Genomic DNA, 16536 nt, shown 5'->3' with positions numbered 1-16536 from the left:
TGCTGGGTGAATTATTTTGTTATTTAAAATTAAATCTAACCTGCGTCGAGAATTCTTTGCTTGACCGAATGTTGTCGACTGTGCCAAAATTGCCAGGCTTTCATTTCCTCATCTGCCGGTTTCTCTTCCCGAAACATCAAAATAATCATTGTCTGCAAAAAAAAAAAAAAAAAAAATCATATAATTGGATTTCAGCTTGGAAAGTTTGTAATCATATAAAATAACATGTCTAAACTGACAGATTCATCGCCGAGCCGAAACCACTGAAGCTATAAATATGAAATTTTGTCAGTTTTATTTCATGATATAAAAGACTCAGTAACAAATTTTCCAAAATGACAGCTCATAAGGGAAGTACAAAGGTTACATAAAGAAATAACGTGGAGCTGAAACCGATATGAATATATATCATACTAAATAAATATGAAATTTAGTTAGTAGTTTTATTTCGTGACGTAGACTCACTAAGATAGGGTTTTTTTTTTCAAATTCGACTCCTAAGGGGGCTCAAAGGTTACAAAGTCATGTCGAGCCGGAACCTCTCTGAAGCTATATTTATGAAATTTGGTCAGTAGTTTTATTTCATGACGTAAAGACTAAGAAGTGTTTTTTTTAAATCCGACCCCCTAGGGATAAGGTGTTCAAAGGCTATACAATACAAATACAATACAAATACAACGCCACAACAGGCAAATTGCCCAACGAGGTGGCTGACTTAAGAACATCATGGATCCCCGAGCCATTTTTTGGAGGCCCTACCTACTACTACTACACCACATAACATAACTACACCATATATCGAACAATCATGGCCAAGCCGAAACCGCTGAGGCTAAAAATATGAGAAACTTGGTCAGTATTATATTTTATAATGTAGATACTCACTAAGACGAGAAAATGAAAAAAATATTTATGAAAATTCAATCCCATGAGGTGTTCGAATCTTATATGGGAAAATCAGCGCCGAGTAATTTTCACATTGCCAAATCCAAGAAAAGCCGCGGGTAACAACTTGTTTGGCATAAATGCGTTCGAGAGACTTATTTATCGAATGGGTGAAACATTACTTAAACATGCAGGAATTAACTAATCGTCTTTTCTAAGCAAGATTATATTTGTTCGGATGGGATCCATCTAAATAAGAGGGGGTCTGGGAGGTTTACGATAGTCTTAGGTCAGGTTTTTTACTCCCAGACCACGTAGTCGGGAATGCGGGTTAGTTAATGATAATCACAACAGTACTGACGGGGAATTACCCACCTCTGACTTGGATGGCTTCTCGATTGACACTAAATCACCGGGCAAATTAAAATGTGTGTTAATAAATGCCAAGAGCTTGGGTAATAAGAAAGATTTTTTAGAAACTATGATAGTTGTGGAGGGCCTGGATTTTATAGCCATTACAGAATCTTGGGCAAACGATGGGGATGAATCTTTCTTACACATCTCAGGATACGATACTTTTTTGAGAAATAGATCTGATAATAAAGGAGGTGGAGTGCTGAAATACGTGAAATCATGTTTGAAGGCTAGAGAGTGTAACGTGAAGAGAAGTGATATTGAAACTATATGGGTAGAGATTGCAAACAAAAGACGTCATAAACTTATTCTTGGAGTTTTTGTTATTTTGATTTTCTCATGAAATATATATTTCGCTTCGATCGCTGCTACATTTACGCCAGACAAATTATTAGAAATGTTTCAACTGAAATGTTTCATGACAAAAAAAAACCGTTTTTTTTTTCAATTTAAAAGAAAATTCTTCGATTACAAAATTTTCATCGCACTTTACTGCTCATACTTTTGAAATACACTGCTCAAAACAATTAGGGGAGCAAGCAAAAAAGTGAAGAAAACCGTGCGAGACAGCCACGTATTGGCATACAATGGATACTACACGCGTATCAATGCGCAATACAGAAAAAAGACGTAAAAAAATTTGGAATTAAGCTTTAATTCTTTGAAAATATGGAAAAAACATGAAAAGATGATTTAGGGCAACAATTTGGTTACATGTAAACGATAAAAAAAAGTACTGTTTAGACATAATGCATGAGTTTTAATAGGGCGTGTGGTCTCCTCGAGCAGCTAAGACTGCTGCACACCTGTTTGCCATGGATGCGATGAGGTTATCGATCAGACTTTGGGGAATACTGTTCACTCCTCAAGAAGTGCAATCTGCAAGTCTCGGACAGTAACAGGCGGCCTTGGTTGCGTCGTCCGAGCATGTCCCAAACATGCTCGATTGATTGGATTCAGGTCAGGAGAGCACGCTGGCCATTCCATACGCTGTATTGTTTCAGCTTCAAGCATGTTCTCCACCAGACGAGCTCTATGCGGTCGGGCATTATCATCCTGGAAAACAAAGGAATCTCCAATGGCTCCAGCGTAAGGGATGACATGAGGTCGCAGTATCTCGTCTGCATACCTTCGGGCCGTCAAAGTGCCATTCCCAATGATATGCAGGTCCGTACGTCCGCCTATGCTGATTCCACCCCATACCATCCAACCAGCTCGTCTGTATTGTGACCTTTCACGAACGAATGCGGGGTTATTTCGAGTGCCCCTGTCCCTCCATACCCGAACACGTCGGGTGTCACACTCCAGACTGAATCGAGACTCGCCTGTAAACAGCACTTGGCTCCTATCATGTTGCTCTCAATCTCGATGTTCAGCAGCCCATCTTCTTCGGGCCGCACGGTGGCGTGGGGTCAACGGAATGCAGACCATTGGCCTACGTGCATAGATACCTCCCTCATGAAGCCGATTACGTACTGTTTAGCTGGACACCTTTCGTCCTGTTGCCAAGAGCAACCATCTTTGCAGCTGCGTAGCATTCTCTGTTCTGTTTCGACGGGCTGTTATCCGTATATACCGGTCAACATTTCCTGTTTCTTGGAATCGATTCCACAGCCTTGCAACAACACTTCTGGCGACTCCAACAGCGTCCGCGACACTACGTTGTGTTTGCCCGGATTCCAGTCTGCCTATAACACGCCATGCCATGGATTCCGGTAAATCAAGTTGTTGAGACATCCTCAAGTCACCTTGTCTCAAAAAAAAAAAAATACTGCGCAATTGAATTTCACAGTTACGGGAGTAAAGCAGACATTTCTGCAACATCCCGATTTCTGCCCTTATCTCCTTTTTCTGTTTTTTGACGTCATGAACTTTGATTTGCATATGAAGTTTTCTTCTTCCGTTTCCTGCTAGGCTTTTAATTATGGATGCTTCATTTTATGTTACTTATCGGTATACATCTTTGCGTAATTTTGTTAAAACCATGTGCTCCCCTAATTGTTTTGAGCAGTGTACATCGCCAAATTTCATGATGAAATTTCCTACATGTGTAAGCGTAAGAGGGTTCTCATACTAAGGGATTTCAATTACCCAGGTATTTATTGGGAGAACTTTTCATGTAGAGATCAGTATGAAAGAGACTTTCTTAAGTTGGTGCTCGAAAATGTTTTGTCTCAGCATGTATCAGAAGCCACTAGGGGTACTGCTATTTTGGATTTAGTTCTGAGGATCTTGTTGAACATGTTTCGGTGGGGAAAGAGTTTTCTTTTGCACATCGCACCCTCTATGGTTCACGGATAGCGTGCGGAACCTTTATCTTGAAAAGAAAAGAGCATTCAGAGAGTATAAAAGTGGACGAGGTGACCTATCATTGTTTACTGATAAAAGAAGACTGTTGAAGAAAGCGACAAGGGATAGTAAAAAGCAAGTTGAATCTAGGTTGGCAGATAACATTGGCTCTGACCCAAAATCATTTTTTCGATACGTCAATAATGGATGTAAGGGGACAGTTGGCCCCCTCTCGATAAGAGGCTCTAGGTTAGAGAGCAATGTAGGCATGTGTAATGCTTTCAATGACTTTTTCGCGTCGATTTTTAATGGAGATAATGATATTCGATATACGGGTGTTGCATGGGGTAATAAAACCCTCAACGATATTCAAGTAGAAGACGTGGAGGTCCTAAATCTTCTAAGAAATGCATGTGCAAGCAAAGCACCAGGAGATATCTATCCCAGGGTCCTCAGGGAATGTGCTAATGAATTGTTGAGAGTCGCACAGATATACAGGAGTAGTGTTGCTGAGGGTATCGTCCCAAGGGATTGGAAACTTGCTAATATTGTTCCAATATTTAAGAAGGGTAGTAGAGAAGCTGTGTCTAATTAACGTCCGGTGAGTTTGACGAGCTCCCGCTCGAAAATTTTGGAAATTATCATCAAAAGGCAGTTTGTGAAGCGGATAGACGAGAATAATGTATTGTCGGATAATCAGCATGGGTTCAGGAAGGGATAGTCATGTGTAACTAACCTCCTTTGCTTTTATGATCACGTTACTAGGGCTTTGGGTAAGATAAAAAATGTAGATGCTGTTTACCTTGATTTCCAGAAGGCATTCGATCGTGTCCAACATGGAAACTCTTGAAGCGTTTACACGAGACTGCAATTGAGGGCAACTTGCTGAATTGGACAGAGTCGTGGTTAAGAGATAGGTCACAACGAGTTATGGTAAACGGGGAAATCTCTGGTTGGACAGACGTCACAAGTGGAGTTCCTCAAGCAAGTGTCCTTGGCCCCATACTTTTTTCACTTTTTATCGATAAACTCGATCAGAGTATCGATGGGATTACTAGCAAATTCGCAGATGATGTGAAGCTAATGGGGGTAATCGGGAATCAATACAAATACAAATACAACGCCACAACAGGCAAATTGCCCAACGAGGTGGCTGACTTAAGAACATCATGGATCCCCGAACCATTTTTTGGAGGCCCTACCTACTACTACTACACCACACATGCACCCCGCCCACACCCCCCCCCGTGGAACCCCCCAACGAATCGGTACATGCGGGAATGTGCGTGTACGTGTAGTGAAACCTGACGTGAAGTTTTTGTTGTTTCTCTGTAATGCTTGTTATGTGTAGTGCTGCCATCTGCCCCTAGTTTTTCTAACTATGAGTGAAGTGTTATGATTGAATGATTTATCGTTGTAGGACTGTTGCTCTCTGTGGCGATACTTTTTAACGGGGAGATCGGCTCGCATTTGCGCCCTGAAGTTGGGAACCACAGAAAACCAACTTCAGCCGACCACCACTGTGGGTTTCGAACCTGGATCCTCGCATCGCGAGTCCGTCACTGTAACCACTCGACCACCACAGCGGCAATGCGATAGGGAGTTGCTTCAGACCAACTTAAACAAGATTGGAGCATAGGCAAATGAATGGAGCATGACGTTTAGCGATGATAAGTGCATGGTCGCTCATTTTGGTTCGAACAACCCACGGTTCTCTTACGAGTTGAATGGTGTCACTATCCCGGATGCAACTAGGGTCACGGATTTGGGAATTCTCATTGACGAGCGAATTAGGTTTTCTGAACATTGTTCAGCGGTGGTCAAAAAAGTGAATAGAATGCTTGGTCTCATTTTCAAAAAAGTCTCTTCGCGTTCTGCTAAAGTCATTCTTCCGGTTTTTCGAGGCTTAGTTTGTCCTGGACTGGAGTATACTGTAAGGTTTTGGAGTCCATACCTACAGAGGGACATAGACTTGATTGAAGGGGTGCAGAGAAGAGCTACGCCTGTCCTTATTGGCACACGGGGCTTGAGTTATGAAGAGAGACTTCATTTTTTGAATATGTTTACATTGGATGAACGCGGGTGTCGAGGAGATATGATCGAAGTGTTCAAAATTTTCGATAGGATGTACCATGAACTTTTTCATTGGCTTGCTATATTTTTGAAATATATGGCATCCATATTTTTATGGGCATCTTTTCCTCAGCCACCTCGTTGGGCTTTTTGCCTGTTGTGGCGTTGTATTTGTATTTGTTCATAAGATAACATTAAAATCAAACAACATTGTATATTTCACCCTTAATTAACTATTTTAGTTAATTAAAAAGTTAACTCTAATTAATGAACTTTTAGTACACCGCCAATCGACTGCTTTTACAAGGGGACACCAGTATCGATTGGTGAGGGACAATGCAAGGTTATGGTGTCGCAGGGAATTTTTCTCTAATAGGGTTGTTAATAAATGGAATAGCTTACCCCCGGAGGTAGTAAATTGTAACACAATTGCCACGTTTAAAAAGAAATACGATAAACATGTTGGGGTGAATCGAGAAGCTATCCATTCTTAGAATAAGACAACCATAAGTATTCTTTATGGGCGTTGTATAATATTTTATCATGTGTATATATTGTTTATAATTTGTGTTAATTGCATTTTTAATTGGGTCGCTATATTTTTGAAATATATGACATCCATATTTTTATGGGCATCTTTCTCTCAGCCACCTCGTTGGGCATTTTGCCTGTTGTGGCGTTGTATTTGTATAAGTTGATGTATTGTTTCAATTATAAATATGCTAACAGCGCTAATTTACATTCGTTTTTGTAAAGAAATTTTTCTTCAATGTGTTTTTATGTAGGTGAAAAGAAGGTTAAAACTGAGATCTCACTGCAAATGGTTTCCAAAGATTAATGAAATTAAATCAAAGTTTGAAAACTTGCGTCATGCGTGATTTTTTAGAAGCTTGAAATGTCAACTGCAGCAATAATTCAAATTTGCTAGAAAAAGATTTGATTCTAAAAAAAAAGGTCAACCATACATTTGTTTTTGCCTAGTGTATAATGCATGATAATATCAACTTCTATAATCACGCTGCTAAGGCTTTGGGAAAAATGGAAAAACGTCGATGTTGTTTGTCTTGATTTTCAGAAGGCATTCGGTCGGTTCAACATGGTAAACTCTTGAAGCATTTACATGAGATTGGGGGCCACTTGTTGAATTAGATAGAACCGTGGTTGAGACACAGGTTTACAACGGGTGGTAGTGAACGGGGAATCTTCTGATTGAACAGATTGAAGAGAGAAGTCCCTAAAGGACGTGTCCTTGAGTTGAATGGTATTATTACTCCGGATGCAGCAAGTGTCACCGATTTGGGAATTCTCATTGACGAGCTGCCTAGGTTCTCTGAACATCGTTCAGTGGTGGTCAAAGTGCATAGAATGCTCGGTTTCATTCTTAAAATGGTTCCTTCCCATTCTCCTAAAGGCATTCTTCAGTTTTTCGGAAGCTTAGCTCAACCTGGACTGGAGTATGCCGTAAGGGTTTGGAGACCATACATACAGAGGGACATTGATTGGGGGGGGGGTGTAGAGAAGAGCCACTCGTGCTCTTGTTGGCACACACGGAAGGAGCTATGAAGGAAGACGATTTCCTAAATATGTTCACTTTGGAGGAACGCAGGTGTCGGAAGGATATGATTTGAGTGTTCAAAATATTCAATGGGATTGGCAGGATGGATCACGAGTTATTAATACACCGTCAATCAACTACTTCGACAAGGGGACACCAGTATCGTTTAGTAAGGGACTATTCCCGGTTGTCGTGCCACGGAGTTTTTCTTTAAAGGTTGTTAATAAATGGAATAGCTTGTCTCCGGGGGTCGTGAATTTTAACACGATTCACACGTTTAAAAAGAAATACGATAAACATATTTGAATAAATCGAGAAGCCACCCATACTTGGATTGAGACAACCACACAAACAATCTTTTTATGGGCAGTGCATTATATGATATTAATATTAGTTGTTTTTTGTTTTGTGATATATGCTTTTACATTTTAATCGTGATATAGCCTTATTGGGTTGCTGTATTTTGGTTATATTTGATATCCAAATTTTTTTTATGGGAACACTTTTTTTCACCCACCTCGCTGGGCAATTTGCATGTTATGGCGTTTGCATGAATAGTTTCACCCTTCTTCGGATAACATTTTCTTTCAAAACAAATGGGTGACTGGATGCGACTTTGGTAGATCCGGGTCATACTGTGATAAAGTCAACCGATTCAAGTTGAGATAAAAAATGAAAACATCTTATTTTATCTTTTTAATATTTAAGGAATTTCAAAGATTTTAAACTCATCATTTCGAATTCGAAAGAAAATATAACACTATTTGAGTGGATAATGGACAGTAAAGATTTCGTATTGTTTCAAGGCCAGCCATTGGGTACGTCTAATTTCAAGATATACGTAACCTTGTGAGACAATCGTGGGAACTATCACGAATCTCATCGATTAGATTTTGTTATTAAAAAAAATTAAGAATCGAAAAGTACCAAGTCTTATCTTTCAGTTCACCATATTCAGTATAATATAGAAAAACATAGTGGAATAAAATAAAATGAAGATACCAAAAGCAAGAACAGTGCAGGAAAGGAAGCCCCAATTCGCTCATATTAAAGATAAGCTTAGAGCATCAACGTGAGGGGATTCATATTTCTCGAAGGTCAATCGAAGCATAGATCGTTCAAGATATCTTATCATCTGGCATATCGCTTGGTGCAACTAACAATTCACTACAAAAAAGCCTTGAGCAACCACCTACGGAATAAACACAACCCCCTAGTTCACCACATGCACTATACTTGTATGTATACCATCTTCTATATCGTGTTTTTTTCATTTTTTTATTCTTTAACTGACCCACTTAAACTGAGGCTGTTTCTGGTGATGACGATTCACCTTTTTTTTACAAGATATTCTCATTTTGCTGTGATCAGCTATTGTTTTTGTGGGTTTTTTTGAATAAATTGCATAAAAAATAACAGTTTGGAGGAAGTCGATACTTTTAACATGGTGGAAAAATATGCTCTAATATTATCACAAAAATTAGAAACTTTGCCTGGTTTTAATTTATACAAAAATTGCCACGTTTTCAAGACAAATAAGTTCAATTGGTCGAATGGTCGACGCGTTTCGGCTCATCAATGGAGAGCCGTCATCAGGACCTCGTGGTCAGAATTCACACGAATCAGTCGTGGAGGGGTGAGGTTTATGTCTGGTCGTCCGGAGTGTTCGCCTTTGTATTTGCTGCGTCCGAGTGGTCTTTGGATGCGAATTGCAACAGATGGCTCCCCAATTCGCCAAATCTTTCTCGCTTGTCGCGGAGACCTACGTCCGTTTAACCTCAGAAGATATCTGTCACAGATGTGGGCGAAACGTTTGGAAGAAAATGTCCTAGAGCATGGCCTAATAGCCCGGAAACCGCTTGCAAGCCATTTCATTTCATATACCGTGCACCGCCCAGGCTCTATCGACCATTTTTAATTTTAGCTATTGCCACGGATGAGGGAGCTGGGCGCAGTCGGGTGCTTTATTATGCATATAAATATATAATACAGTTTATGAATATAAAACTCATTAAAAAAGGTATATAGATTTAAAAAATTTCTATTATACAAAATTTATTTGTTTTTTGTAGACAGACGCCAGGTCCTGGGTAGAATGATCGCGTTTTTTATGACGAAAGGGCAGTAAGAGTATCTTTCTGGGCTAGTTAAAACCTCCTAGAATTTGCAGGTGAGGTAGAAATTTCCAATTTTTCGGACTTGTGACCAGCATTTTTAGAGGGGGTGCTGGTTCCACTTGCCCCCTCAAAGAGGCAAGTGGGACCTGTGGGATAAGAGGCCGATTGCGATTTAATCATTCATAAATGAAATAAAGGGAAAAAATTCATTGAAACCATAAAAATTTATAAGGGGACACCAGTATCGATTGGTGAGGGACAATGCAAGGTTATGGTGTCGCAGGGAATTTTTCTCTAATAGGGTTGTTAATAAATGGAATAGCTTACCCCCGGAGATAGTAAATTGTAACACAATTGACACGTTTAAAAAGAAGTACGATAAACATGTTGGGGTAAATCGAGAAGCTATTCATTCTTAGAATAAGACAACCATAAGTATTCTTTATGGGCATTGTATAATATTTTATCAAGTGTATATATTGTTTATAATTTGTGTTAATTGCATTTTTAATTGGGTTGCTGTTTTTTTGAAATATATGACAACCATATTTTTATGGGCATCTTTTTATCAGCCACCTCGTTGGGCATTTTGTCTGTTGTGGCGTTGTATTTGTATTTGTATAAAAATCCTAAACATTTTATTCTGGAATAAAAAGCTAATTAACAACCTTAGTATGCAGAAAACTAACAATAATAATTACCAACTTCGGTATGTAGAAAAATCACGTCATCCCCTCCCCCGTAAATATTAACCATTACTTAAAACACCAACTCCGGCCATACCGCTATACTGCAATTTACTGCCGTTAACGACTTGGGTTGGAAATGATGGCGCCATGTATCGGTCGTTGCCTCAAGCTCGTTAAATGTAGAAAATATCTATATTCTTCCCCCGGTTCGAACCTGGGACATGATAGTAACCTTAACGGTAGTACACGAGTATCTTGCCACCACGCCACTCGGGCGCCGTAAATATTTACTGACATTATATCGGGCAAATGAAAAAGGAAATGTGAATTTTCTTGGACTAACAAACTTGAGAGGTGAAGGAAATGACAGAATTTCATCACCTCTATAAAAAAAATAAAAATGATACTTTAACTTTCAATTTTAGACCATTGAAGGTAGATCTGGTAACGGTTCTTTTTCCAAATTTTGATATTATGATTAAAAAAAATTACACATTTATTTGCACAGATTTTAGGGGATTGCAATTACAACATAAGTTTTATGAAGCCATAGAAGAGTGCCATAGCGCATTTTAGTCATACTGTGAAACCTTGTTTATACGTTGCTCAGTTATACAACTTTCAAGTTTATACGACTTTTGGCTTCGGTCCCAATTGGTTCCTATACATTTTAATGTTAAAATAAGTCATTTATTAGACGCAAAACCTCAATTATTCGACGTTTTATTCGACTCAAACTCCAAATCTTTTGTAAAATCATTTTTATCCATCTAAGAGGCCTTTCACACGGAGCGGATGCGGGTCCGGAAGACGTTTTAACAATTGGAATATACTGCGCCTTTCAGACAAGCCGAAATATCTCAGCACATAAGAAATGTTCATGCGAGTCCGGACGTCGTCCACATGTGTCGAAACCTAAGTGCGCACATAGAAATTTGACAATTGAGTTATTCGGGGCAATTCACACGATGCGGATGCGGAGCGAATTCGTCCGCATCTTTGGCTACTTTTTTAAAGATTATTTTGCACGGATTTTTTTTAATTATTTGCCATAAATACCCTTAAAAACACCATATGAGGGTCCCTGTTCATCAAATATGATGCACCCACATACGTCTATCCCTCCGTTTCCTTCTGAGATTGAGATATAGCAACTTCAACTGCCTTTTGTCCATTTTTTACAATTTTATACAATAAAACCTGCCAACAACGGCCACTGACGGGACCAAAATTATAAGCCGTTCTGTTCATTACGAATATTTAATTGACTACATACTTTAATAACTTTGAAATTTAACTTAAAATTTTTAATTTTTTTCTTTTTAAATTTCAAAAATTCTAAAAAAATATAGATATTTGAAATATTTATTATTTTTTTAAATTTTCAATCTTTTAATTTTTTTAAACTTTAGAAAAAATACTTTAATTAAACAATGTTATCCACGTACGGCGTTCACTCAGGGCCGGATTAAGACGATTGAAGGCCCTGAGCACTTGAATAGATTTGGTGGTTCCCCCGATACTGACAAGTATATTTTACTCGATATTCAGTCTATAAACTGGAAAAAATGAAATTGTATATTTCAGAAGTGACTAATCTAAGGATGGGATTTCACTATAAAAGGTTTATGAAAGTTATTTTATAAAACTTGAAAAAAGCTTATAAACGATTATAAAGCAGACAAAAAAAGACCAAGCTGCTGGTTGCAAATCATCTACAGCAAACAAAAAAAATAAATAAATAAAATAAATGAGAGTCCAAGATGGGAAATTTTCCCAAGTCGAGAAGATTTTATTGCAATTTTTTTTACCCAATGTGTACCCCAATACCGTGTCCCAAAAGTAATGTTCCGCTAAATTTTATTTCTTTAAGTAATTTGAAATTTTTTTTTCCTGAAGTATGATTGAAATGATATATATAAATTTTATAACAACAGTGTGGAGAGAGACACAAAATATTTTAACATTCAATGTTTAATTGCATGTCTGTGAGGGAAAGAAATTTTTTTAAAGTCTGTTATTTGACTTACCCTTTCATCTGCAATCACAAGATATTTCATTTGATCGTTTTAGTCGCACTACGGTCATTCTCTGCATACGAGGGCTAATTAGACCAGGACCCACAATTTAATGCCGATTCCGAATGGCAGCCTTTTTTAATACTCACCGAGAGGTTGGTGCGCTAACCCCTCTGTGTGGGTAGCTCCCTGCGGTAGCAATCACTTTTTTCTGTGGTCATGTCGCCGTTTGACCCCTGCGTCAGGAATGTTTCTGAGAAGGACGAACCGGGTATCGAACTCGTGACACCTCTAAACATCCTTTGATACTTTAGGCGAGTATCTTATTGATCTGGGCTACCGCACCTACGAGATATCTCGTGAAACTTGATCCGCTTTATTTCTGTCACCCCGAGATATTTCGTCTTCTAAAAACGCAATGAAGCGTTTTTACAATAAAGCATGTTCTCCATACCCCTTCCAACCAATCAACTGCTAGTGTGCGGTGTCAGGTCTTGTTAAAGGTTAGATAAAGAGAAAGAAATATATACGCTCAGTACGAATAATGCAAAAAGTTTTTCTTCCTAAAAAAACTTTCTCTCAGAAAGAGAGCCACATAAGTTTCTGTATCATAGTGAGGGAAATAAAAGGGATGGGTGGAGTAAATTTTCTTGTTGGAGGAAAAGCAGTTATCTGCTCGCAATCGGAAAAAAATCTTGAAAATAAGTAACAATTTGCGAAAGTTTCGCAATTTCAAATGTGACAGTTATAATGCGAATCAGGAAAATTTTAAAAATCGCTTAAAGGATTAAACATTTATATGTTTTAACTCGGCCTCTTAAACGTCGTATAAACGAGATTCCTGTATTTAGAAAGAAAAATACCGGTGTTATAAAAATTTGGTCCGCATTATCTAATATTTATATTTATTTCTATGGGAAAACTATACCCTGACTCACGCGGTTGCCATCGGCCCCACTTATCGCGTAACTTCGGGGTATTACTGTATTTATAATTTTTGCGTCGAACTTTTTGCCCCGCGTACTGGCTATTATTGCTTAAATCCATTTCCCTGTTCTGTTAAAACTATCGATAAATAGAATAGCGGCTTAAACTTTTTGTGAGAAAATCTGTTTAAATGCGGAAACTTGCCATCGTTTTGAATATGAAAGGGTTATCCATCTTTGCTGCATAAAACAGTGGAAACGAGAGGAGAAAGATATCTAACAAAAAAGACCACACACATATTTGTTCGTATCATATGATGCGTGCAAACAAGATTCGATGCAATGGGACTGTACAATCTGCGGTCATCTCGTCTCTATTTTCTAATAGACGACGAATATAGTCTCTTTCTTTTAATCACAGGCCAACATTTTACGCATTATTTCTTTTATAGGTGATTGAATGACGAGAGAAAAAGCGTATTTTTCTTTAAATTATACCAAAAAGATCACTCAATTACAATTCTTTCAAAAGGAAATCGAATACAGTGGAACGACTTTCAAGAGGCCGTCAAAACGTCGTATAAATGTGTAAGTCGAATAATTGATACATTTTAAAAAATATTATTCCCCGACAGAAATACAAAATATTAAACAAATCATTATCTTTAATTCATTTATAAAAAATGTTTCAACATTGCTTGAGGGATAAAAAATTAAATCGCCTTTCAAATCACTTGAAGAAATAAAATTTCCTTTGGGCAAAAAAGTAGTAACAAAATCTTTCTCGATGAGAAAATATCTCATCTTGGACTCTCATTTTTTGGCAGCGGATGATTTGCAACCAGCAGCTTCGAGTTTGATTTTGTTTCTCTGCTTTATAATAGTTTTCAAAGTAGACACAAGGATATTCAACTGTTTTGCACGATAAACTTTTCGTCATTAATTTAAAATTGTTGTCGAATTCTTCCAAAATTTTCAGTTTTTTTTGGAGAAACTCTTTTCGTTTTTCCGACATTACGAACGCTGGATTTGACACAGCCAGCAAGCAAAGCGCTGCAATGAAAAAAAATTCTACAGGAAATGTGATCGAAAAAGAACTTACTGTGTAGGTGTACCGTATGTGTCTCTTATCGGCAGACCTGTACTTTTCAAATGCTTACACTGGACTATCTAACTCTCTGGGGATAACTCTGAAGACATCGGGAGAAAAAAATTATGAAACCACAAATGGGGCCGTCAAAAAAATTGAGCCGTTTCTTTGGGATTCGCCGCGTCTGCGTATTCTCAGAAACAATTAATAAACAAATCACTGAAGTGTCCACTCTAAATGGCCATAAGCTATTGCTCACTGGCTATTTTCGTATACGTCAGCAATCGCCTTTAAATTTATGGCTTTTGCCAAGAAAATATGCAAGAAGAGCTGTTGCAGCAACGCGTACAAAAATTGCGCGCGTTTGATGGATATAAATGACGTTTATTTCCAAATATTCAGAGTTTGAGATGAAAGTGAAAGCGTCGAATAAATGAAATATTTCAAAATTAAAATGTATAGGAACCAATTGCGACCTAATGCAAACGTCGTATAAACGTCGTATTACTGAATGACGTATCAACGAGGTTCCAATGTAACAAAATGAACGAACGAGATACCGGTTTCGTATTAAATATCTTCCGAAAATTCTTTTCTTTGTTCATTTGGATCAAGGAGACAGACTGAAAATAAGCCGTTTTCTATACTGCATTTGTATGACGTTTTTTTTTTTTCGATCAGTATTATTTCGTGTCATGAAACGAATACGCGACCCTTTTTATTTTTCTTATCCGATATCAGAAAATAATGAACACATGCGATGTAAGGTCGTTCTTGGGGACCAGAACCTAGTGACCTCATGAGTACGGGTTTTTCATATTTTTTGAATTGAAATTATTTTGAGATCAATGCATTTCCAGGTAGTGACATCAACGTCAAACTCAATATCTAAGAGTGAATCTATATTTCGAATTCCAGCAGTAGTGAATTGTTTTTTCGAATCATTTTATTTTGATGTTTGAAATACGGGGCGTCCATAACTGAAAGACCCTATTTTAAAGTAGCCTAAAGGCGGAACCAGTCATCAGAAAGTGTGAAATTTTGTTTAAGGGGTGAAAAAAATTAGTTGCACATGTCGCTATCAGAGGGAGTTTCAGTTTGAATACCTGTAGTAAACATGTAAATTTATGTGTGATGTCACGCAGCAGCTGTTATAAAACCTAAGTCTTGTTTCTCAATGTGCTTGCTGCTCACAATGACGATAAGTTTACGAGATCGCGCTTTCTTGGTCAAACTGTTTTACCAAAACAGTAATTCCACAGTAACTGCTCTACGGAAACATCGGACTTGGAAGAGGATTCGAAAAAGTCCAATGAATGTTAAAACCTTCGGGACATGATGACGAAATGTAAAATAAAGGATCGTTGACTGTTTTTCGTCGAAAATCGTGACCAATTTTCGCCCTGGAAGAGGAAGAAAACTCGTTTCTATAGACGCAGGACAGGAGGTTTCGCTTGAGGTGGAAGAGGACAGAGCTTCAAATTTTCGTGGTCAGGCGTGTAAGTTGGTCTATCCAACTAGTAGTAGCGATTAAATAGTTGATCTTATGGATAGGCCACGCTCAACTGTCCATAAGATCATGTGGAATATCTTCCGACATTATCCGTACAAACTTTCACTTGTGCAGCTATTCCTTCCACATGATTATGACGCTAGACTCCGGTTCTCACTGCAGTTTCTAACTCGCGTTGAGGCCGATTCAGAAAGGCTTTGAAATATCCTTTGGACAGACGAAAAGCATTTTTCCTTGGATGGAACGGTGATGGAGTCAATACTCACAACTGCCGAATTTGGGAACCAGAAAATTCACACGCTATCTTAGAGGTTCCGTTTCATTCACCAAAAGTGTGACGGTATGCTGTGGATTTACTGTATCATTTATTCTCGGTCCCCACTTCTACGAGGAGTCACGTTCTACAGGTCCAGTGACATGTTCGATCCCCGGGAAGCGATATGCATTGCTGTTTCAGAACGAAATTGTTCCGGCTCTTGCAAGCACGTCACTGCCTTGCAGACACAATCTTTATGCAAGACGGAGCTCCTCCACACATTGCAGTGTGTGTTAAGAATGTTCTTAAAACACATTTTACAGAAGAACGTGTCATCAGCCGGCACTTCCCTAATCTATGGCCTCTCCGATTCCCCGGACCTTAATCCATGCAATTTTTGGGCATTTGAAACGTCTGGACGTCTGAAAATCATGACAACCGAAGAACTTAGCATCTCACGCCACGTGCTTAACATTTCTCCGCACATACTTCGGCCAGTTGTGGGACATGCCATCTTGCAAATTTCACATGGTATCTAAAAATGATGGCCATCATGTGGAACATGAATTGTTAAAGTGTTTAACAATTGTTAAAACTGTTTACGTTTGCTTAAATGTGTCATTTCTTGATAAAATGACCTCTGGTGGCGACATGTGCAACTATTTTTTTCCCCTGAAACAAATTCCCATCACTTCATTAAGCCCTCCACAA

General features: G+C 38.4%; 1 protein-coding gene across 2 annotated transcripts in view; it reads right to left on the bottom strand.

The window, feature by feature from the left end:
* LOC149084778 (grainyhead-like protein 1 homolog) overlaps positions 1–16536 on the bottom strand; it is a 203733-nt gene that overhangs the window by 68886 nt on the left and 118311 nt on the right. For both annotated transcript variants that reach the window (XM_089232525.1, XM_089232526.1), the window contains exon 7: positions 41–152. In XM_089232525.1, the coding sequence (XP_089088651.1) occupies positions 41–152 (112 nt within the window). The remainder of the gene's footprint in view (positions 1–40; positions 153–16536) is intronic.

The sequence above is a fragment of the Pholcus phalangioides genome, unplaced genomic scaffold, assembly GCF_987345545.1.
Source record: "Pholcus phalangioides strain wild (caught in Gottingen) unplaced genomic scaffold, Ppha-v1.0 ptg000007l_1, whole genome shotgun sequence".
NCBI lineage: Eukaryota > Metazoa > Arthropoda > Arachnida > Araneae > Pholcidae > Pholcus > Pholcus phalangioides.
Note: the sequence above shows the minus strand (reverse complement) of the source record. Positions and strands in the feature narration are given on the sequence as shown.